The sequence below is a fragment of the Caretta caretta genome, chromosome 9 (genome assembly GCF_965140235.1).
Source record: "Caretta caretta isolate rCarCar2 chromosome 9, rCarCar1.hap1, whole genome shotgun sequence".
Lineage (NCBI taxonomy): Eukaryota > Metazoa > Chordata > Testudines > Cheloniidae > Caretta > Caretta caretta.
Genome location: NC_134214.1, coordinates 102526982 through 102550410, shown reverse-complemented (window position 1 = coordinate 102550410; position 23429 = coordinate 102526982). Strand labels below are relative to the sequence as shown.

General features: G+C 45.0%; 1 protein-coding gene across 4 annotated transcripts in view; it reads left to right on the top strand.

The window, feature by feature from the left end:
* The window catches only part of TEX11 (testis expressed 11), a 138601-nt gene extending 119685 nt beyond the window's left edge, over nucleotides 1-18916 (top strand). For all 4 annotated transcript variants that reach the window (XM_075132610.1, XM_075132611.1, XM_048865185.2 and 1 more), the window contains 5 exons: nucleotides 339-488; nucleotides 1583-1691; nucleotides 8668-8788; nucleotides 14977-15141; nucleotides 18508-18916. In XM_075132610.1, the coding sequence (XP_074988711.1) occupies nucleotides 339-488; nucleotides 1583-1691; nucleotides 8668-8788; nucleotides 14977-15141; nucleotides 18508-18585 (623 nt within the window). In that variant the 3' untranslated portion in view covers nucleotides 18586-18916. The remainder of the gene's footprint in view (nucleotides 1-338; nucleotides 489-1582; nucleotides 1692-8667; nucleotides 8789-14976; nucleotides 15142-18507) is intronic.
* The last annotated feature ends 4513 nt before the right edge of the window (nucleotides 18917-23429 follow it).

The window sequence follows — 23429 nt, the reverse complement described above, 5'->3', positions numbered from 1 at the left end:
GGCTGATTTAATGCGTTCCAACTCACAAGTGTAGCCAAGGCCTAAGAAAGTTGCTTGCTTTTGAGGTAGTCCTCTCTATGTAGGTGTAATTTACTCGGGATTATTCACTCCAGATTAATGCCGGGAGAAAACTTCAGGAGTTTAATCTGTGCTGTATGTATTTATGCGGTTCAAACATGGTTGTTAAACCTCATAGTTTGTTCCTTACTGTTAAGTCTCAGTGCCTTGGTTTAAGGATTTTCCTGGTACTGGGGGCAAAGCTGCACCTTGCAGCTTCATTTCATAAACTGACTATAACAGATTGACTAATAACAGGCAATACTGTGTGTCCTCTGCAGGAGATTTCTCCAAAGACCCAACAGACACATTGCTGCTGGTTTATGAATTTGAAGCAAGAGCCAAACTCAATGATCCAGAACTGGACAGCCTGCTGGAATTGGTGTGGGAACTGCCACAAATAGAGACTAAGATTCTAGAAACCATTGCTTGTAAGGGCCCTATTTACATTTCCATAGTTGTTAAGGTCATGTAAAGAAACTTGGCCATGACTGCATCTTATGATATTCTTTCTCTTTCATTTGGAGTGAGTAGGACTATTACTCTGTAGCAGTGAAAATCTATGCAAAATCCAGGCATACTGTGTTGCCTGGAGGAGGTATTTGTGATCACTGTAGTACCCAGAGATCTCCATATTTTGAAGTATCAACCTGTTGGTGATACATATGGAATGTGAGCCAGTGCCTTACAGACTCCCTCCATCTCAAAAATCCAAAACCTTTTCATAGAGTTTAAGGCCAGAAGGAACCATTATGATTGTCTAGTCTGACCTCCTGCCTGACACAGGCCAGACAGTGTCCCCTAGTGGTTCCTGTATCCAGGCCAATAACTTCTGATTGAGCAAGAGCAGATCCTTCAGAAGATGTCCAGTCTTGACTTAAAATCCAAAGATAATGGAGAAGCTTGTAACTGGCATTTGCTGTACTGCTCTGTCTCCTCATCGCAAAGCTCTAGCGATGCCTTTTGGAACTTGAGCATTTAGAATGGGCTTTCAGGAAGGTGAGGGAGTATCTTAGAACCCAAATGACAAATTGTTTACATTTCACTTATTTTGAAACTATTAGTGTAGATCAGGGAATGACTCCTAGATTCTGCATTTCTCTCTCTTTTTTTTTTTTAAATCAGTCATGGTATTGCCAGGAAATGTAAAACAAAACCAAATAGCCATTGTTAATGTAGGACACCTCTATTTTTGTGTTGCTGCAGCAGACATAGCCAGTCAACAAAGAGACCTCTCATTAACTACAGAACCTATTTTCTTAAGCTCTGCAACTATCATTTATGATCTTGTGACAAGAAGGAAGTAAAGCCATGCTGGCTTGTGCTCTGCACCAGCAGTCACTAGTACTGAGCAGCTCCGCAGGACAAGAATACAATTGCTGCTTATGAAATAACATTTCTGTTATACAAATCTAGAGTCATTCGTTTATCACAGGGGACCCTGAAACAGTGCAGTGACCAATGTGCGGGAGGTCTGACCTTGTTCATTTTAATTTTCCTTCTCCATGTTCTTTTGTTTTTCAAGCATTAGCGATGGAGTCTCCTGCTTATTATCCCTCTGTGTGTAAGAGGGCCCTCAAGAGCGCTCTGACCCTTCATAGGAAACAGGAAGCCATTGATGCTGTGAGAGTCAGGTTAGTGTTCACACCAATTACTGCTAGAAGGACTGAGGCCGGTAATGTGCACTGGCAGTCAGGTGGTCATGTATCCCATCAACTGGCCATTGTTTTTCCTTGATGTATGTCAAACTATTCCAGTGAGGGATTGGCAGGGAAGGAAGACAAATAAGGGAATCAGTTGTTGATTGCATGTTAGATCCCTTTCCCTGTGGTCTCTGATTTTTGCCTTGTGGGGCAGGAACCTGTCTGTATTATGACTGTGAGGCACGCAGTAACATCTTAGTTACTTGATAGAAGTAGTAGTAATGAGCACAAGGGTTATGATGATAAACAGAAGGGGTCAAACTCTTTATGTCAATAGCCACACTGACTTCAGTGGATCTGCTCACTTGAATAAGGCTGTGTTTTCACTGCAGAGTTAACTTGGGTGATCAGCATGCAGGTTAGCCTAGTCCAGCTGTGAACAGCCAGTGACTGCTTAAAACATGATGCTCAAGAGATGAACCCATGTTCATTGAATAAAAACCACTCTCACTTAGGCCTTGTCTACACTACAGAGTTTTGTCAATGCAAGTTATGCCGACGATCAAAAACCAGTATAATTACATCACTTTTGCATGTTCACACAACGCTCCTTCTGTGGCAGAGCGTGTCCGCAGTTGTTGCTCTAGCATCGACAGTGAGAGCAGTGCACTGTGGGTAGCTATCCCACTGGACTACTTGACACCTTCTGCAGCTAGAAGTTGTGGGAAGGTGGAGTGGATCACAGCGCATCATGGATGCGGGATCAACGTCCTATGATGCACTTTTTTTCTGTCCCACCATTCCAACTGCATTTCACTGCATTTTTCAATTTCCCCCATTTACTGTTTACCTGCCATATCTGAAAGCATGGACCCTACAATGTTCTCTACTGTTGTGGTCACTGTAGATGAACACATCACGACTGATTATGCAATATATCATGAGCATCCAATGTTAACAGGAATCCGAGGTGCCTGACCTGCTGTGTGCCATGGAAAGAAACAACACCAGATTACTTTTGACATTCATGGAGCAGCTGCACACGGTGGACTGTCGCTTTTGGGCTCGGGAAACAAGCACTGCGTGGTGGGATTGCATTGTTATGCAGGTGCGGGATGATGAGCAGTGACTGCAGAACTTTTGGACGCAGAAAGCTACCTTCCTGGAACTGTGCACGGAGCTTGGCCCAGCACTGTGGGGCAAGGACACCAAAATAAGAGCTGCCCTCTCTGTGGAGAAGAGCATGATGATCACTGTGTGGAAGCTGGCAACTACAGACTGCTACCGGTCAGTCGTGACTCAGTTTGGAGTTGGGAAGTCCACCATTGGGGCTGCATGAATGCAAGTGTGCAGGGCAGGTAATCACATCCTGCTACAAAGGACTGTGACTGTTGGCAATGTGTGTGAAATAGTAGATGGCTTTGTAGCAGTGGGATTCCCTAACTGCGGCAGGGCGATAGATGGCATGCAGAGTCCAATTTTGGCCCCGGACCATCTTGTGACGTAGTACATCAGTACAAAGGGGTACCTCTCCATGGTATTGCAGGCGCTTGTTGATCACTGGACGTGTCACTGACATCAATGCGGCGTGGTCCAGGAAGGTCCATGACACATGCATCTTCAGGAACACTGGCGTGTACATAAAGCTGTAAGCAGAGACTTTCTTTTCAGATCAGAAGTTTTCACTGGGGTCTGTTGAAATGCCCATGGTGATCCTGGAAGACCGAGCATACCCTTTACTCTCATGGCTCATGAACTTTTACTCAGGAAACCTGGACAGCAGCAAGGAGCGCTTCAACAAGAGGCTGAGCAGGTGCAGAATGACCGTGGAATGTGCCTTTGGCAGATTAAAAGCACACTGGTGCTGCCTTTATGGCATGTTAAACCCAAATGAAGAAAATATTCCCATGGTCATAGCAGCCTGCTGTGTGCTGAATAATATTTGTGAGGCTAAGGGTGAAAAGTTTCTCCTGGGGTGGAGTGTAGAGGCGAATTGCCTGGTGGCTGATTTTGAGCAGCCAGATACCAGAGCTATTAGAGGGGCACAATGGGGAGCTACCTGAATCAGAGAGGCTTTGAGGCACCATTTTGACAATGAACACCAGTAATGTGTCTTTCTATACAGCACTCCGCCATGCTGTGTTAATTTGCCGCCTTTCTTGAAATTTTGATGATTTCTGACCATGATTTGTAGTCAGCAAATGATCAGATTACAACTGTGTATTAATTCAAACACCGTATGTAGGAGACAAACATTGGTTATCTTTCAGAGAGTATGTTTTTATTAAATACCCATTAACAACACACACAAAAGGATTGGTGGAAAGGGGGATAACAATGATGGGCAGTGTAGACCCTTATTGCTGTCTGTAAGTCCAGCTATCATTTTGGAAGCTGTCCAAAGGGGTGGAGCGAATAGGGTACTGAGTTGGGCGGAAAGTTGAAAGGAATGTGTGGGAGGAGTTTGGGGATGGCATGGAAAGCAGTTCTGTATCAGCTGTGGGGGGTGGGAGGGACGAGCACGCATTAATTTTGCAAGCAGCATGATTAGAGACTTTAACATCTCCATTTGCTCCTCCATCACTTTTATCATCCGCTCCTGGCCCATTAAAATTCACTCCTGGCTCTCCTTGCTGTCCTGTTTTATAATTTTCTTTTAAACTCTCTTTCCATGCCCTGCATTCTTGGTTTTTGGCCTCTGAGGATTGGAACATCTCTTGAAACATGTCCTCCTTGCTCGCTGCCTTATCTGGTAGACAATGAGGAGTCCGGTGGCACCTTAAAGACTAACAGATTTATTTGGGCATAAGCTTTTGTGGGTAAAAAAACCACTTCTTCAGATGCAGCTGAAGAAGTGGTTTTTTAACCCGTGAAAGCTTATGCCCAAATAAATCTGTTAGTCTTTAAGGTGCCACCGGACTCCTCATTTTTGTGTGGATACAGACTAACATGGCTACCCCTCTGATACTTATCTGGTAGAGGTGCTCTGCTGGTGTGTAGGGTGTTCCTCTGAAGGCCACATCTGTAGAAGCACAAGAAACAGTAAACAGAAGCATGATTGTTTAGTGCATGCATAGCATCAAATCATTATAGTAAGATGCACCTCCTTTGAGATATGAATCAGTTTCTCGCTATCCGTTGCCAAGCACACATCTCAGCAAAAGCCCTAAACATGGTGAGTTCGGCCCCAGGGAGCACTTAAGATGGGACAAAGGATCTAGGAGGCAACTAGGGACAATATTGTAAATTCTGCCACTACTTTCCACAGGCGGGGGTCACTGAAGCCGATATTTTACTCCTAAGGGTATGCAAGCATGCATCTCCTACATGTGTACGGCTTCAGACGGAGTTCCCATGCTGCTTGTCTGTGTGCTGTGTTGGTCCATGAGTGATTGCCAATTGGTGTGGCAGAGTTTCCTAAAATGACAGGAGGAACAAAGCAGCTCTGCCAAGGAATCTTTGTCTGATGATGGGCGAGTACATCCAGGAAAGTTTCCTAGAGATCTCTCTAGAGGATTCCTATGAAATCTCGGTGTGCATTAACACACTGTTCTGCCGCATTGCTTAGTTGCACAGGGGAATGCGAATCACATGCAGACACAGCTAGTCTTGTACATTTCTATCCCTTCACCCACTTCTAGACTATAACGAAGGAAAGGACAACTCTACCTCATATAACCAAGCAGCATCAACTCAAAAAGATCACTTACCAGAGCTCCCCTCTCCTGCTTCTTGCACGCCAGAGATGGACTGCTGGGACAGGCTCGACCCCTCTGGAGTGGAAAAGAGGTCCTGCTGTGTGCTCCACATCATCCTCCAACTTGACCTCTTTGTCCATGACTTCATCCTCAGGGTTGAATCTCCAGCCCCGCCAAAGTAACCACATGGCTTGTGGCAGAGGAGTTGGGGTCACTGCCGAGGATGGCATCCAGCTCCTTATAGAAGCGGCAAGTCTTCGGGCAGCACCAGAGCAACAATTTGACTCCCTTGCCTTCTGGTGTGCTTGCCTCAGCTCCTTTAGCTTCACATGGCACTGATGCGTGTCCCATTCATAGCCCTTATCCAACATGCCACAAGAAATCTGACCATAGATACTGAAGTTCCTACAGCTGGAGCGTAGCTGGGACTGCAAAGCCTCCTCCCCACAGCGCCAGCAGATCCAACACCTTGGGTGTACTCTGAGCAGGAGAGCATTTTGCTGTGTGGTGATGCCGTAGTCAGCTGGGAAGAGGCAATGTGAGCTGTCCATACTGAGCAAACAGGAAATGGAATTTCAGAAATTCCCAGGTGCAGGGCAGCAGAGTTCAAACTGCTGACCAGAGCGGTCAGAATGGGCATTGTGGGACACCCCCTGGAGACCATTTACAGCGACATAACCAAGCACAGTGTCTACATTGACACTTTGTTGATATTTTGCTCCAAAAAGCTCTATGCCTCTCGTCGAGGTGGTTTTATTTTGTTGGCAAAGCAGGAGAGTTTTGTCAGCGGAAGGAGCATTATAGTGTTGTTGTGTTGACGAAAGCTGACTTTTGTTGACAAAACTCTATAATATAGACAAGACCTTAATAGACACCCTTTTTCCAGACATACTGTGAGCTTCTGGGTACAGGGACTCTGTTTCCTCTCTGAGCTCTTCAAAGGTGAGCTCATTAGTGCTGATAATGGTAACGGAGTAGGTTTGTGTACTTGTGCTGCACACATACAGTATGTAAGGAGGAAATCTTCCGTTGGCTTTGTTTAACTAATGTTTTAATATGATGTTATACGTCACTTGACCACTAGTGCAGACAAAGGTAGTCATGTTTAAAAATGTGTTAGCTGGTTATAATTAACCCTAGAGCCTCCAAGAAGGAGACTGGCAAGGAGCTGGTTCCATCCAAACATGCCTGTGCTTCCTTTGTATTGCAGAGCTTCGGAACAAAAAGAGTTCATGCCAAGGCCCCTCTTGCTAGATCATGCAGTCCAGGGCAAGCAGCTTTGGACTAAAGGTGTCCCAGATAAAAGACTCAGGCTTATGCGAGAACAGAGAGTGCGCTATGTAAATTAGTGCCAAGTAGGGAGCTGCTGCTTGGTGACAGGGCAATAGTGGCTGAGGTTGCTGCAATTTTGCTTGTCTCTGCTCAAGATAAACAGGACTTGTGCCCATTTTGTAAGTTAGTAAATTACACAGAAAATACCCTGACTCCATGTCACCAAATTCCCTTCAAGTGGGAGACTAACCTGCTGCAAGGCTCTAATATCTGCTACTACAAATGGGCAACACTAGTCATGTTAGGATTACCTATGACTAAGGCTGCAAGTTTGTCATGGCGGTCATGGAAGTAATGGATTCTGAGACTTTCCAGGAACTCTGTGACTTCTGCAGCAGCTTGTGTGGCTGTCCCAAGAGCCACCTAAGCAGCTTGGGCAGCCCCTGGGCCAGCTGCACGGGCCACCACTGGGGCAGTTTTGGGCCACCCCCCGCCCAGCAGCACCAGGAGTTTGGGTGTGGAGGGGGCTCAGGGCTGGGGCACAGGAGGATATGAGGGTTCTGGGTGGTGCTTACCTTGGGGGGCTTCCCCAGAAACGGCAACGTGTCTAACCCTCAGCTCCTAGCTCTGCACACTGCCACCGCCCACAGGCACCACTCTCACAGCTCCCATTGGCTGCGGTTCCAGGCCAATGGGAGCTGCGGAGGCAGTACAGGGAGCTAGGTGCTGAGGAAGGGACATGTTGCCGCTTGCGAGGAGCTGGGTAGGGAGCCTGCCAGCCCTGCCAACCCCCTCTCCCCCAGCACCAGTGGGGGTCCTGGCTGCTCCCCCCTTAGCACCCCCTCCTGAGCACCTGCAGCACCCCCAGGCTGCCCCACCTCCCAAACACTTGTGGCGCCCCTGGGCTGCTCCCCCCACCTCAAGGTTTAGTCAGGGGTATATAGTACAAGTCATGGACAGGTCACAGGCCGTGAATTTTTGTTTACTGCCCCTGACCTGTCCATGATTTTTACTAAAAATTCCCATGACTAAAACATAGCCTTACCCCTGACTAGTCAACACTTTTTTCAACATGATTATCTTTGTTGCACTAGTGTTTAACAACAGAAAGCATGTTAAGTAAACAGATTTTAATTAACACTAACACAATTTATATTCACAGTGGTAACTAAGCCAATGAAGATGATTGGCTACAAATAGGTGCCAGTAAGCAGTTTTGGCTTTATACTGTGACATGCTCCATAGGGCATACTGCAGCTGGATGGGTGTGTTGTAGTCCTCTCAAAAGAAATTAAGTGAAGAGAACTGAGGGGAAAGCCACATGGGCTGGGAGGAGTTAGCTTTAAAGATAGGATGCCATATATATGGTATAGTGGTTCTGAGCAACCAGCTGCCCAGGGTACCTGCTGTAGATGGAATCTGAACTACCACCTGACGTCCTTTTGCCTCAGATTCCATTCCCTGTAATGGAATTCCCTCTTCTGCTCCCCCTGCACCTGAACTGCCAATGCAGTGCTCTGTGAATCACTCTGCTAAAGTCCAGGCTGAGCTATCATGAAGGAGCTGCCTTTTCCCTTAATGAGCAGGAAGAACCATTTCAAGGTGCATGCGTTTGCTGTTGTTTTTCTTTATTTCAAAGGGAAGCAAGGCATGCAGGGCCCTGTAGTTAGCTCCCTCTTAGTGAGATTGGGATAGGAATAGCTGCTTTCCCCTTCCTTTCAGTTGGGCAACTCCTATAAAATACAATAGCTGCTCCCTCCCATCTATAGACTGCAGGAAGGAGCTCAGACCCAGGGCAAGGACGTCCTTCTGCTTTCATAAAGGGGCAGGGTACAAAGCAGTGTCGTGCAGACAACATGGAGACACAAGCCACAGTGCTGCTGCTGTTAAAACTCAGCTCATTTGTTCCATGGCCGGTTGCTTTGCTGAGTAATCAACGATGCCTATTCCACAGGGTATTTAACAAGTTTCCTCTTTGTTGCTGTTTTGATTCCCAGCAAATGTCTGCACAGCTTGGTTCACCTTTCTCTGCCAACTGGAGTGACAGACACAGATGCTTGTGTGCTGGAGGAGGTGTGGGGCTACTTTGAAGACGCTCTGAGCATTGTAGGCACCACAGTAAGTAGAACAGAAAAACAAAAGATTGGAAATGATGCTGAGTAAGCTTTAAAAAGTCCTCACCGGAATGAGAGCAATCATCAAACAAACCTTAAAATATTTAGGTTCTCACATGCAGGGGCACCAAGTAAGGGGGTTGGGGGAAGTGGCTCTAGCCTCCTCTGAGTTTAGTACCCGAGGTCTGCAGTCACAGCGCATTCCCTAGCCCCAGAGGGAGCTCTTAACGCGACACAGCTTGAGTGTGATATGTGATGAGTAATGTGCTGCTCCCAGCTTCTGCCCCTGGGGCAGGGAGTTTGCTTATAAACAGAGGCAGGGTGATTAAGATAACAAAAGACTTGTCCTTAATGAAATGTCCTAAATGATCCTGAAAGCATTGCTAGGCACTGAAATTAATAGGCAGCCGATTTAAAACAAACAAAAGGAAGTATTTCTTCACAGTCAACCTGTGGAACTCTTTGTTAGGGGATGTGGTGAAGGCCAAAATATAACAGGGTTCCAGTAAGAACTAGATAAGTTTATGGAGGACAGGTCCATCAATAGCTACTAGTCAGGGTGCGCAGGGATCCAATACCATGTTCTGTGTGTCCCTAGCCTCTGTTTGCCAGAAGCTGGGACTGGGCGACAGGGGATGAATCACTTGATGATTCCCTGTTCATCCCTCTGAAGCACTTGATATTGGCCACTATTGGAAGACAGGATACTGGGCAAGATGGACTAGAAGCTTACTCTCCACTCCATTATCCAAGCCACCAATGAAAATATTGAAAAGTGTCAGACCCAGGATGGACCCCAGTAGATATGCCCTCCCAGTTTGACAGCAAACCAGTCATAACTAGTCTTTGAGTACATTCTTTCAACCAGTTGTGCACCCACCTTATAATAATTTTATCTAGACCACATTTCCCTAGTTTGTTTAGATGAATATGTGGGACTGTGTCAAAAACCTTGTTAAAAATCAAGATAATAGAATCAGAAGGGACCACAATAGTCAGCTAATCTAACTCCCTGCCAACATGAAGGATTTGTTGCGTCTAAACCATCCAAGAAAGGGGGTTATCCAGCTTCTTTTTGAAAACCTCCTGTGAAGCAGTCTGTTCCATTGTCCTACTGTTCTTACAGTTAGGAATTTTTTTCTGAAATTTAATCTAAATCTGCTATGCAGTAGTTTGAACCCATTGCCTATTACATGCCCTCTGTGGCAAAAAAGAGAACAACTTTTCTTCATTTTTTGTGGCAGCCTTTCAAATATCTGAAGATGTCTATCATAACCCCCCTTAATCTCCTCTCTTCCAAACTAAACATACTCAGTTCCTTTGCTCATATGGCTTATCATAGAATATCAGGGTTGGAAGGGACCTCTGGAGGTCATCTAGTCCAACCCCCTGCTCAAAGCAGGACCAATCCCCAACGAAATCATCCCAGCCAGGGCTTTGTCAAGCCTGACCTTAAAAATATGTAAGGAAGGAGATTCCACCACCTCCCTAGGTAACGCATTCCAGTGTTTCACCACCCTCCTAGTGAAAAAGTTTTTCCTAATATCCAGCCTAAACCTCCCCCACTGCAACTTGAGACCATTACTCCTTGTTCTGTCATCAGCTACCACTGAGAACAGTCTAGACCCATCCTCTTTGGAACCCCCTTTCAGGTAGTTGAAAGCAGCTATCAAATCCCCCCTCATTCTTCTCTTCCGCAGACTAAACAATCCCAGTTCCCTCAGCCTCTCCTCATACGTCATGTGTTCCAGTCCCCTAATCATTTTTGTTGTCCTCCGCTGGACTCTTTCCAATTTTTCCACATCCTTCTTGTAATGTAGGGCCCAAAACTGGACACAGTACTCCAGATGAGGCCTCACCAATGTCAAATAGAGGGGAACCACCACGTCCCTCGATCTGCTGGCAGTGCCCCTACTTATACACCCCAAAATGCCATTGGCCTTCTTGGCAACAAGGGCACACTGCTGACTCCTATCCAGCTTCTCGTCCACTGTAACCCCTAGGTCCTTTTCTGCAGAACTGCTGCCGAGCCATTCGGTCCCTAGTCTGTAGCGGTGCATGGGGTTCTTCCATCCTAAGTGCAGGATTCTGCATTTGTCCTTGTTGAACCTCATCAGATTTCTTTTGGCCCAATCCTCTAATTTGTCTAGGTCCCTCTGTATCCTATCCCTACCCTCCAGCGTATCTACCTCTCCTCCCAGTTTAGTCTCGTCTGCAAACTTGCTGAGGGTGCAATCCACACCATCCTCCAGATCACTTATGAAGATATTGAACAAAACCAGCCCGAGGACCAACCCTTGGGGCACTCCACTTGATACCGGCTGCCAACTAGACATGGAGCCATTGATCACTACCCGTTGAGCCCGACAATCTAGCCAACTTTCTATCCACCTTATAGTCCATTCATCCAGGCTTTAATTCCATCGTCTTTGTCACTTGCCTTGGGATCCTTTCCAGTTTCTCTACATCCTTTCTATACACTGGTGACCAAAATTTTGCACAGTGTGCAAACCAACACCTAACCAACGCTAAGTAGAGCGACACTATCACTTCCCATGACTTGCCTCTGTGAATGCAACGTAAAATTGCATTTGCTTTTTTTGCAACAGCATCACATTGCTGACTCATGTTGAGGTTGTGATCCACCACAACTCCCAGATCCTTCTCAGCCATGCTGCTGCCAAGCCAGTTTTCCCCCATTCTGTATTTGGTTTTTCTTTCCTAATTGTAGCACCTTAGATTTGTCTTTGTTGAATTTCATCTTGGCTATAGCCCAGTTCTCCAATTTTTCAAGATCACTCTGAATTTTAACTCTATCCTCTAGAGTATTAGCAACCCGCTTAGTTTTGTGTCATGTGCAAACTTGATCAGTCTGCTCTCTATGCCTACATCTAGGTCAGTAATATTGATATTAAACATCACCAGACCCAGAACAGACCCCTGTGGAACCCCACCTGAGCCCACCCTCCAATCCAACATCAGTCCATTAATATAGTTACTCTGTTTGCAGTTGGTTAACCAATTATGTATCCACTTAATTGTAGTTCTGTCAAGCCTGCATTTCTCCATCTTATCAGAATGTCATGGGGGACTGTCAGAGGCCTTGCTGAAGTCCAGGTATATTATGTCTACTGCATTCCCCCATCCACCAAATCAGTTACCCTATCAAAGAAGGAAATCAAGGTGGTTTGGCATGCTTTGTTCTTGGTAAATCCATCTTGGCTGCTAGTGATTATCTCTTCATCTTCCAGATATTCGCAAATTAAATATTTTATACATTGTTCTAGTTGCTTCCCTGGTATTGAAGTCAGGCTGACTGATCTATCGTTCAGTGACTCCTCCTTTTTCCCCCTTTTAAAGATTGGCACAATGTTAGCCCTTCTTCAATCTTCCGGGACCTCTGCTGTCATCCATGAGTTTGTAAATATTGCCAGTGACTCCGAGATTTCTTCAGCTAATTCCTTCAGTACCCTTGGGTGAATAGCATTTGACCCTGCTGATATGAATTCATTCAAATTAGTCACAACATATATCACATCTACTGCATTCCCCTATCCACTAGGCCAGGTACTCCATAAAAGAAGGAAATTAGGTTGGCTTGGCATGATTTTTTCTTGACAAATCCATGCTAGGTTTTCCTTATAACCCTATTATCCTCTAGAGTGCTTACAAACGGATTGCTTAATAATTGTTCCATTATCCTTCCAGGTATCAAAGTCAGGCTGTCTAGTTTATACATTCCCTGGGTTTGCTTTTAAAGGAAGAGATACTATGTTTGCCCTTCTCCAGTCCTCAGTGTGAGGCTGGGTGAAATTTGGCTTGCAATACTGGCATTGATGAATCAACTGTTTATTAAATTTCCTTGTGGGTTTTTTAAATTCCTGTTTTTCAAATGACCTGGAAATGGTTTTCCCTGCTATCAGTACTTGCTATAATGCACTTACTTTTCAGGACCTTGTCTCCATGGGGACTGAAGAGTGAAATCTGCAGTCTGTTCAGGCCTTGTTAGTCCCCACTGGTTTTCTGTGCATTCTTGATAGGCCTGAAGTATAAACCAGACAGTGGAAATAGCTAGTACCAAGGAGACTGTCAGGGTTCCCTCCCCACTCTGAACTCTGGGGTACAGATGTGGGGACCCGCATGAAAGACCTCCTAAGCTTATTTCTACCAGCTTAGGTTAAAAGCTTCCTCAAGGCACAAATTCTTCCTAGTCCTTGGATGGTATGCTGCTACCACCAAGTGAGTTAGACAAAGATTCAGGAAAAGGACCACTTGGAGTTCCTGTTTCCCCAAAATATCCCCCCAAGCCCCTTTACCCCCTTTCCTGGGGAGGCTTGAGAATAATATACCAACCAAATAGGTAAACAAGGTGAGCACAGACCAGACCCTTGAGTTTTTAGGACACTAAAAACCAATCAAGTTCTTAAAAACAGAACTTTATTATAAAGAAAAAAGTAAAAGAAGCACCTCTGTGAAATCAGGATGGAAGGTAATTTTACAGGGTAATAAAATTTAAAACACAGAGGATTCCCCTCTAGGCAAAACGTTAAAGTTACAAAAAACAGGAATAAACCTCCCTCTTAACATAGGGAAAATTCACAAGCTAAAACAAAAGATAAGCTAACGCATTTCCTTGCTATTACTTAAAATTTTTATAATCTTGGATGCTTATTTCAGAGATGGTTTTTCCTGCCCTGGTCCCTCTCTGTCTGAGAGAGAACACAAAGAGAGCCCAAAAAAAAACCTTCCCCCACAGATTTGAAAGGATCTTCTTCCCTTATTGGTCCTTTTGGTCAGGTGCCAGCCAGGTTATTTGAGCTTCTTAACCCCTTACAGGTAAGGGAGGGATTTTATGCTACCCTTAGCTGTATGTTTATGACAGAGCCAAAGCAAGATTTGGCCTTAGCTTATTTTCATCCATGAGATTCTAAGCAATATGCTTCTTATTCAGCATCAGTGAGGAGGCTCAGGAAGGAGGAGGAGGATTAATTTGTTGATTTTTCCCACATCATATTGGTTTCCCGCTAACTGGTAGCGATCTGGGTTTTCAAGCTTCCATATGGAGATTGTCACTAAGGGCAGCTCTCATCCTGGTGTAGTCCTGTGCTGCAAGACAGGGACTAGCTTGGCACACGATTCCAGGGATGTGATCTTCGACATCCTGAAATTCTGGAACTACTGCAGGTCATTCCAGGTCTGCATAACAATCAGTTCCCCTCATTCAGTGCATGTTGAAAATGTTACTGCTGCGATTTCAGCCACTCTGCAAATAGATCACAAGAGTGCATGCGCCACTTTCAAATGCAAGTTCTCCGGCCACGTGCAGCCACCATGGGTCATCCCCAGTACCACAGGATTGCACGTTCTGTCCTAAGAATAGACAAGCATGCCACATTCCTCGCCCACGTTGGCAGTAAGCAGTTCGGAAGTGGTGCAGGTGAGTGGTGAATTATAGGAAAGACAATAGGGAATTCTGGCTTTTGCATGCCCAGGGTGAAGAACTTCCTTCTGTTTCTCTATTCTAGTAATATGACAGGTTTCAGAGTAACAGCCGTGTTAGTCTGTATTCGCAAAAAGAAAAGGAGTACTTGTAGCACCTTAGAGACTAACCAATTTATTTGAGCATGAGCTTTCGTGAGCTACAGCTCACTTCATCGGATGCATACCGTGGAAACTGCAGCAGACTTTATATACACACAGAGATCATGAAACAATACCTCTCCTCCCACCCCACTGTCCTGCTGGTAATAGCTTATCTAAAGTGATCATCAAGTTGGGCCATTTCACATTGTGTAGAGAGTTGTCACTTTGGATGGGCTATTACCAGCAGGAGAGTGAGTTTGTGTGTGGGGGGGTGGAGGGTGAGAAAACCTGGATTTGTGCTGGAAATGGCCCAACTTGATGATCACTTTAGATAAGCTATTACCAGCAGGACAGTGGGGTGGGAGGAGGTATTGTTTCATATTCTCTGTGTGTATATAATGTCTGCTGCAGTTTCCACGGTATGCATCCGATGAAGTGAGCTGTAGCTCACGAAAGCTCATGCTCAAATAAATTGGTTAGTCTCTAAGGTGCCACAAGTACTCCTTTTCTTTATTCTAGTAATAAACTCTAATGCACCCTAGACCAGGCATCTTTAAGAGTGAGAAGCCTAATCTTTGCATTGTTGCTTTGCCTTGCTGGCTACTTTAGGATGATTACCCAGAGGTGGAGACCCTTTGGCTGATGACCAGAGCCTGGAATACAGGAATATTTCAGTACAGTGTTGGTAAATACAAGGAGGCTGAGCACTGGTGTGGGCTGGGTATGCGCTTTCTGAATCACCTGAGATCCCTGAAGAGCAGCTACGAAAGCCAGGTGAGTGTGAGCAGAAGGCAGGGGGGCGAAAAGCATAGAAGGAACTGCTCCAAAGGGAAATGGACAAGGTAGAAGAAGTCACTAGATGCTTAAGCAACACGAGCTATTGTGGGGCTAAGCCTGGAATTGTGTTCCAGAGCTGCAGCTTCAACTGTCTAAACCCAAGGGGAAGAGAGGACACAATGGATGCGGCCCACAGGCAGAAAGAGGAATTTTTAGTCCTGATACTAGTGAGCTTGTGCAAGCAGCTGAGTGGAGGTTTTTTTTCAGCTCAGCTGTGAGCAAACCTTTGGCTCTATGCTGGCTTCTCCTTGTGCTGGGTGGCCATATTGCAGCCCGCGCACTATATGCTGCCACAGCATTCTACAGTGGGACATATTTCACAGACATGTGGGAGGCATGAAAAGTTCAGATCCCAGCATGCAGTGTGGCTGGCTGCTCAGATAAAGATGGAGACACTAGTTATTGCTGCAGGTTGCACTCCTCTATCCATGATGAGGCCAGCTGCCCTCTGCTCCATTTTAGACACAGCTTTGGACAAGCTCCCAGAGTGACCCTCACTGAGGCAAAGCTTGTGTGCTGCCATGGTGGGGCGTTGCATTCAGTATGAGGGGCCATAGGAGTCTTAGGATCAGGGCAGAAACTGTTAGGGAAAAGAATAAATGTTTGAACGTGAGAGGTAGGGGAGAAAAACTTGGGTAAAGTTCTCTGACAGGTGTTGTACAGGAGCTCAGATTGGATGATCACAATGGTCTTTTCTGCTCTCTTCCCCATTCACTGCATCCCCAAGCAGTTACCAATCTTTTTTAATAAGATTGCTGATCATTTAACTGAGCCTCTTATCACAGTACTGGGAAACGGTAATCTAACCCATCACACTCATGCAGCTACAAGCAATGAAACATTAGAAGCAGTACAACTAAAAATGGAAGTAGACAGATGGAGAGGACATTCTGCAAAAAGGCAGGTGCTGTAACTAACTAAAAAGAAAACAAAAGGATTTTCTATACCCACATGTAGCACCAGTATCTCTAACAGTGGGATGGTGCGCTGGTTTAATCAAACCAGGGTGACTGTGTGTGTAGACGCTTACATTGTTGCTCTAAGCCAGGTTTAAGCTAAACTGAACTGCCATAAGCCTGGCACTAAGTGATGTAACTAACTTGCGGCAGCATCCCACCTTTAGTGAAATCAGTGCTACTTCTGGATGTAGACCAGGCATGGCTCTGCAGGGCAGGACACTTCAGTGAGCAGCCCTCTGTAGAAAGCTGTATAGCTTTTCTTAGCCCTTTACCAAGCAAGTTTCTTTCTGCTGCTCTGTTACTTTTGGGTCCATTGTCCTTAGGGCTGCCCATCCCTACTGCAGGAATTTATAGACTGGATAATGTGTGCAGTCATCATGCATTATCTTACACATGCATTATCCTACACTGGCTCCAGTTTAACACTGATTGGTTGTGGGCTGGTCAGTACTTTTTGTGCCCATTTAATTGTATCACTTTTTGAAACAGATACAGTCCCTAGTGTGGCTGCAGTTGTAAATAGGGCTGTCGATTAATCGCAGTTAAATCAGGTGATTAACTCAACAAAATTAATTGATTAAAAAAATCACAATTAATTGCAGTTTTAATCGCGCTGTTAAATGCGAATCCCAGTAGAATCCCAATTGATATTTATTAAATATTTTTGGATGTTTTTCTACATTTTCAAATATACTGACTGCAATTACTACACAAAGTGTACGGTGCTCACTTTATATTGTTATTTTTGATTACAAATATTTGCAATGTAAAAATGATAAAAAACAGTATTTTTTAATTCACCTCATACAAGTACTGTAGTGCAATCTCGTTATCGTGAAAGTGCAACTTACAAATGTAGATTTTTTTTGTTACATAACTACTCAAAACCAAAACAGTGTAGAACTTTATAGAGCCCCCGGGTCCACTCAGTCCTACTTCTTGTTCAGCCAACCGCTAAGACAAACAAATTTGTTTACATTTGCAGGCAATAATGCTGCCCACTTATTTACAATGTCACCTGAAAGTGAGAACAATTGTTCGCATGGCATTTTTGTAGCCAGCATTGCAAGGAATTTATATTCCAGATATGCTAAACGTTTGTATGCCCCTTCATGCTTCAGCCACCATTCCAGAGGACATGCTTCCATGCTGATGACGCTCATTAAAAAAGTGTTAATTAAATTTGTGACTGAACTCCTTGGGGGAGAATTGTATGCCTCCTGCTCCGTTTTACCTGCATTCTGCCATATATTTCACGTTATAGCAGTCTCAGATGATGACCCAGCACATGTTCATTTTAAGAACACTTTCACTGTAGATTTGACAAAATGCAAAGATGGCACTATTGTGAGATTTCTAAGGATTGATACAGCACGTGACCCAAGGTTTAAGACTCTGAAGTGCCTTCCAAAATCTGAGAGGGACGAAGTGTGGAGCACATGCTTTCAGATGTCTTAAAAGAGCAACCCTCCGACGTTAACCTGAAACACCAAAAATCAACCTTCTGCTGGTGGCATCTGACTCAGCCTTTTATATGCCTTGATCTGCACTGCTTTGAGTCGTTATCGAGCAGAACCCGACATCAGTATGGATGCATGTCCTCATGAAGGGACATCTGAATCTTTTGTGCCTCTGGCATGTAAATATTTTGCGATGCCTGCTACAACAGTGCCATGCGAACACCTGTTCTCACTTTCAGGTGACACTGTAAACAAGAAGTGGGAGCATTATCTCCTGCAAATGTAAACATATTTTTTTATCTGAGCAATTGGTTGAACAAGAAGTAGGACTGAATGGACTTGTAGGATCTGAAGTTTTATACTGTTTTGTTTTTGAATGCAGTTATTTTTTGTACATAATTCTACATTTGTAAGTTCAACTTTCATGATAGAGAGACTGCATTATAGTACTTGTAATGGGGGAATTCAAAAATACTATTTTTTTTACAGTGCAAATATTTGTAATCAAAAATAAAGTGAGCAGTGCACATTTTGTATTCTGTGTTGTAATTGAGATCAGTATACTTAAAAATGTAGAAAACATCCAAAATATTTAAATAAATGGTATTCTGTTATTGTTTAACAGCACAATTTTTTTTTTTAATCACTTGACAGCCCTAGTTGAAAGTTATACTACTATAAGCACCTTTCCACTGTATAAATGAGGGGTGGGCTGTACTGATTTCTAAACAGTTATAGTTACATTGGTTAAAAAACCAACTGTATATACACCAGTATGTAGTTCAGGTCATAGGGACAAGCTCTGACCCCTTCCCCTCTAATTGAATGGCAGCACTTTGCTTTTCTTTATCCGCTCAGAGGACTGTTGTGATTCTATTCCCCAGATGACTGGTCTTTACAGTGAGGTGTTGGATAAGTTGGACAGAGCAAAAGGGTTCCTTCCAAATGAAGACCACCACTAGGTGCAGCAAGCCAGGAGGATGGCACCCCCGTAAACATTCAGCTGGATAGCAGAGGCTGCTTGCCGTTCAGCGATTGCTGGGACCAGCAGCCAGGCCCTGCTCCCGTTGGCCATTTTAAAGCTATGTACTTTTAAGGAAGCTTTTATGGGCGAGATGTAACTGTTTCCCGTCAGGGACTTGTATTCATGCTATAGAGCTATGTAACAGTAAGAAGCTGAGTTGTAACTTAATGAGATGGGGCTGCTGTTGTAGAGCCAGGCTAGTTTAAATGTTTAAAGGTTGGAAGTAGCAATGTGACCAATAAAAGGGTTCCAGCACCATGTGCATCTTGTGGCTGCCACAGCTGTCTTCCTACATAAATATTTACTGGGTTGTTTAGTTTTCAGTCCATTTCAGTATGGTCAGGCATTTAGAACTGCTGGCCAGGATTGCAACTATCAATCACTTTGTTATAATAAAGAGAATAGGTGGTTCGCTCACACTGTCACACACAAAATGCTAAAGCTCTGGCTAGCACTGCTGTTTATAAGCTGCTAAATATAACATACTGAGTTAGTCACCGTTCACCCTTAACCTCCCCAAAAGCAGTACACAGGCTGGATACTCTACCCACAGCCGAATGGATTGGCTGAGTAGACACCACCCCACCAGCTAAAATTTAATAGGACTAATACAGCCTTACCTAAACAGCGTGGTGCAGCCTCTGTTTAACAGGCAGCAGTATCGCTCAGTAAAACTGGTGTACAGCCGCCATTTCAGAAAAGCAAATAGAATGTCGGAGGTGGTCACACACAGAACCGAAAACATTGGTTACATGCTCACTTAAAGCAGCTTGAGTTGTGATCACCTTCTAAGAGACAGCCGAGTGGGGAAGGAGAGAACCTTCGGGAGAACCTACAGTGTCAATATATTTCAGCCAGGGCGGCCCTCTAGTAAGCAGGCATGAGAAACTATCAAGTAAGTGGGCATGTCATGGGGGGTGGCCCACAGAGTTGTAGCCTCATTCATCTGCATGTACTGCAACTGCTCTTCGTTACGTTAGGGACCACTGGGTTGAGAAGGGCAGAGGGTAGTCGCAGCACACTGCTGCACCTCATGCTGAGCTAGGAGAGAGGCACTGGCAGTCAAGTCGTCTCAAGATTTGGACCACTCGCTCTACCCCAAATGACCATGAGGGACAGTGATTATTTCAAGGTAATCTGAGAAAACGTGTGGATTTTAGAGCACTTCACTATAGTATTGCTACTGCCACTTAGAAAAGATCACTCCGGCTTTACTGAAGGGGTCAGCTTTGCTGCTATTCGGAAGGAAAGCCGAGAATCAGCGTCACAGTGCAACACTGGCGGAGGACTTCGTTCAGCTGGACGTGCACAAGATCAGCAGCTGGTGCTTAACTCCCACACCAGTGCACAATTGGCAGACCACAAGGAAAATGGCCAAGTCCAGGCTACACTGCATCCACCCCTGCAATTGTTAAGTGCTGTATGAAAGGGCTTTATTAGCAGAGCCCTGGCTCATGGTCAGAGATGCTTCTGAACGTAAAAGGAAGGCTGCAACATTACTCTGTATAGTTAAAGTATTATTTCTGTAGGCCTGACATAACAGGGTGCCTGTTCCCACTCAAGCATTCTTCTTCCCTCACTCCTCCCCCTCCCACAAAAAAAAAAATCATTTAAGCCAAACATTGGATTATTTGCCTTCTGGTTTCACACTTTTCTCTACAACAATCTGGGCAGAAGCAGGTATTCACATGACTCCAGGAACGGCTTTCATTTAAAACAACATAAATGCCAAGCCCTCCTGGCGGTATAGAGAAGCTTAGAAATGTGAAGCTTAAAGGCTCAACAACCAGAGGGCAAATAAAAACCCAACATTTAGTTTTAAAAATCATGGCCTAAAGTCAAGCTAATGGTTTTGGAGGCCTGATTAATGACCAGTCTGCAGCGTGACACCCCATCTCCACCCAGCCGCTGGAAGCCAACCCTTATCTAAGCCTCCTCCTGAGGTGTTCTACAGCTGAGCTCATTTCCTGAAGACTGACACAAGCTGATGCCATTGCAGCATTCACAGAAACCGACTTACATTATATACATTGCACTAGATGCTTTTCAGTATGGCTTAGGTCAGCAGTGAGAGGCTTTGTTTCAACGCTAGTTAGTCAGAATTGAATTTACGTAGTAGACTTAGACAGAAGAATTACTTACCCTAAAGTAACTGTGATTCCATGATATGTTGTAGTCAGTATGGATCCACCTCTTGTATGTGAGACCTGTATTTCTTTGAATAGCAGTCGTTGTTGGGGGGGCTGCACCTGTGCCCTATGCTGTCTCATGCTCCCTATGAAGGCAGAAAGGGCAGAGTGACTGACCCCTCATCAGTTCCCTTGCAGTTCAAAGCCTGTAGTAGTTGTGAACTTGGAAAAATGACGATGGAGGGTGAGTTTTTGGATATGCACTGACATCTTGAAGAATCACAGTTACCTTAGAATAAGGAACCATCCCTTTGAGTATGTGTCAGTGTGGAGCTGGGGAGCATGGATCAGTGTTCATGTCGTGCTCCCTGTCAGTACCTGGCTCAGGCCAGGGAAGCTAATGATCCAACCAGCAGACCAAATTCGGTGATGAATACTAGTCACATGCCACCTGAGGCACGTTGCGCATACACTAAGAAGGTGTGGAATTCACTGTTGGAGACTGGCAAATATTCCTCCCTGATGGTGAGAGAGTGGAGTTCTAGCCATATCAGTCAAACAACTATTGGAGTATTGCCCTGCCAAATAGGCATTTGCCCAGGTAGCCATGTCAAAGGCAATGTTCAACAAAATTCAGTGAGTTACTCCAAGCTGCAGCTTTACCGACCTGAGAGGTTGGACTGTTCCTGAAGCAAGTGGTCGACATCCTCTGCCCTGCTGGAGAGCACCTTGATGTTTGGCGGGACAGGCTCATCAGTCAGCTAATAGCAGATGGACATACGCTGTGAGATCAAGTTGGAGATTCTCTGTGAAAAGACTGCGTGACTGGAAATAGCCACAAAGAGGGAGGGAGAAAGCAAGAAAGGCTTCCAATCCAGGTATTATAGCAAAGCCCTGCTGACATCCAGATTCTGCAGCTTCTTCACGGTATCAAGAATGCATCATGAAGACTGACACGGTGAGCGACTGGTTCAGGTGAAAGTCAGACCATCTCAGGGATGACCTTGGGATGTGTCCTGACCACTACTGTGTCCCTATAGAAGGACATAACCTGTCTAACCTGAGGGCAAGAATGAGGGAGGACCTTAAGGCATTTCAATACTGTTTGATGAGAGACAGTTTCGTGACTGTACCAACATGTGGCACACTGATATTGCTGCTAGGTTGACCTTGAGAGTGTTAAATGCCAATCCATCCTGTTTTAGTAGCAGCACATAATCAAGGATTGTCGGTGTATATTCCTGTTCTAGGTCCATGTTCTTTTGGACCACCCATGTGGAAAAATCTGTTCCATTTGGAGAGGTAAATCTTCTTGGCGGATGGACTTCCTGCTTTGGATGAGAATTTTCTGAATGTCTCTCTTTTAGTTGTGGTCAGTCAGCCAGCATCAAAGCAGTCAGATGCAGTGACTGCGGGTCTAGGTACAGGAGTTGACCTTAGTTCTGGGATATTACATCTAGATTGGCTGGGAGATAGCTGTCCATGTGGCAACCTGAAGCAGGGCTGATGGCCAAAGCTATCTCGGCCAGTAAGGGACTATCAGGATGACTTTAGTTTTGTCGTGCCTGATCTTGTATACTATTTTAGAGATCTGGGCAATTGGTAGGAAGGGATATATGTATCCTTGAAACCATCGAAGGAGAAAATTATCTGGCAACAAGACTAGGCTCATGCTTCTGCTTGAGCAGAAGTTTAAAAGGACAATTCCCCCCACCTCTGCTCTTCCATGATAGACCTTAGCTGCCTGACGGAGCCGTTCAGTAACCAGTTGTGAATGGTCACTGCATGTCTGCTTGAGAAATCTGCTCAGTCACTGCTGACCCCTGGTACATGTAGAGCCTGCAGGGTTAACCTGTGTTGGTGACACTGCTTCCAGAGCTTGATGGCTTCCTGACAAAGAGGGAATGGTTGAGTGCCTCTTTGTTTGGTTACATGGTGAAGTGCAGCCATGTCAATCAGAATTTGCATTGTGGAGTTTTGCAGAACAGGTGGAAATGCTAGCCAGGCTGGGCTGATGGCTCTCAACTCCAGACATTCATGTGTAGCTGTTACTTGTTCTGAGACAATTTCTTGTAGCTGCAGCTGGTTGAGGTGGGTACCCCAACCTGGCCCTGAAGCATCTGTGATAAGTGTCAGTTGGGGTGGGGGCAGAGAAAGGAACCACCTTTCCATTTATTTACTGGGTCTAGCCACCAAGCGAGCTCTTGTAGGACTTGAAGCAGGACCGTTACCCTTCTGTTCATGTTGTGTTCGGATGGGAAGACCTTTACACCATAGAGTAATTAAGCTATGGAGCTTGCTGCCACGCGGTATTATTAGGACGGAGCATTCAGTACAATTCAAGAAAGACTTCAACACTTGTATGGTATCTGCATTTACAGCAGGCTTGGATATGTTTGTAAGCTATGTGACTACCCATGCTTCAGGACATGAGCCAACCACTAACAGCCTGACTGAGGAAGGAACCTCTACCATGTCATGCTATTTTGTTACTTGTCTTTCCTGAGGCTTTTACGCCTGAAGGATCAGGTATACACACCACTGTCAGAGACCAGACTAGAGGGACTATTGATCTTTTCAGTCTGACAATCACTAATATGCTAACTAAACAAAAAATTAAGTATATGGACAATAACCTGAGACTCGTCAGTAA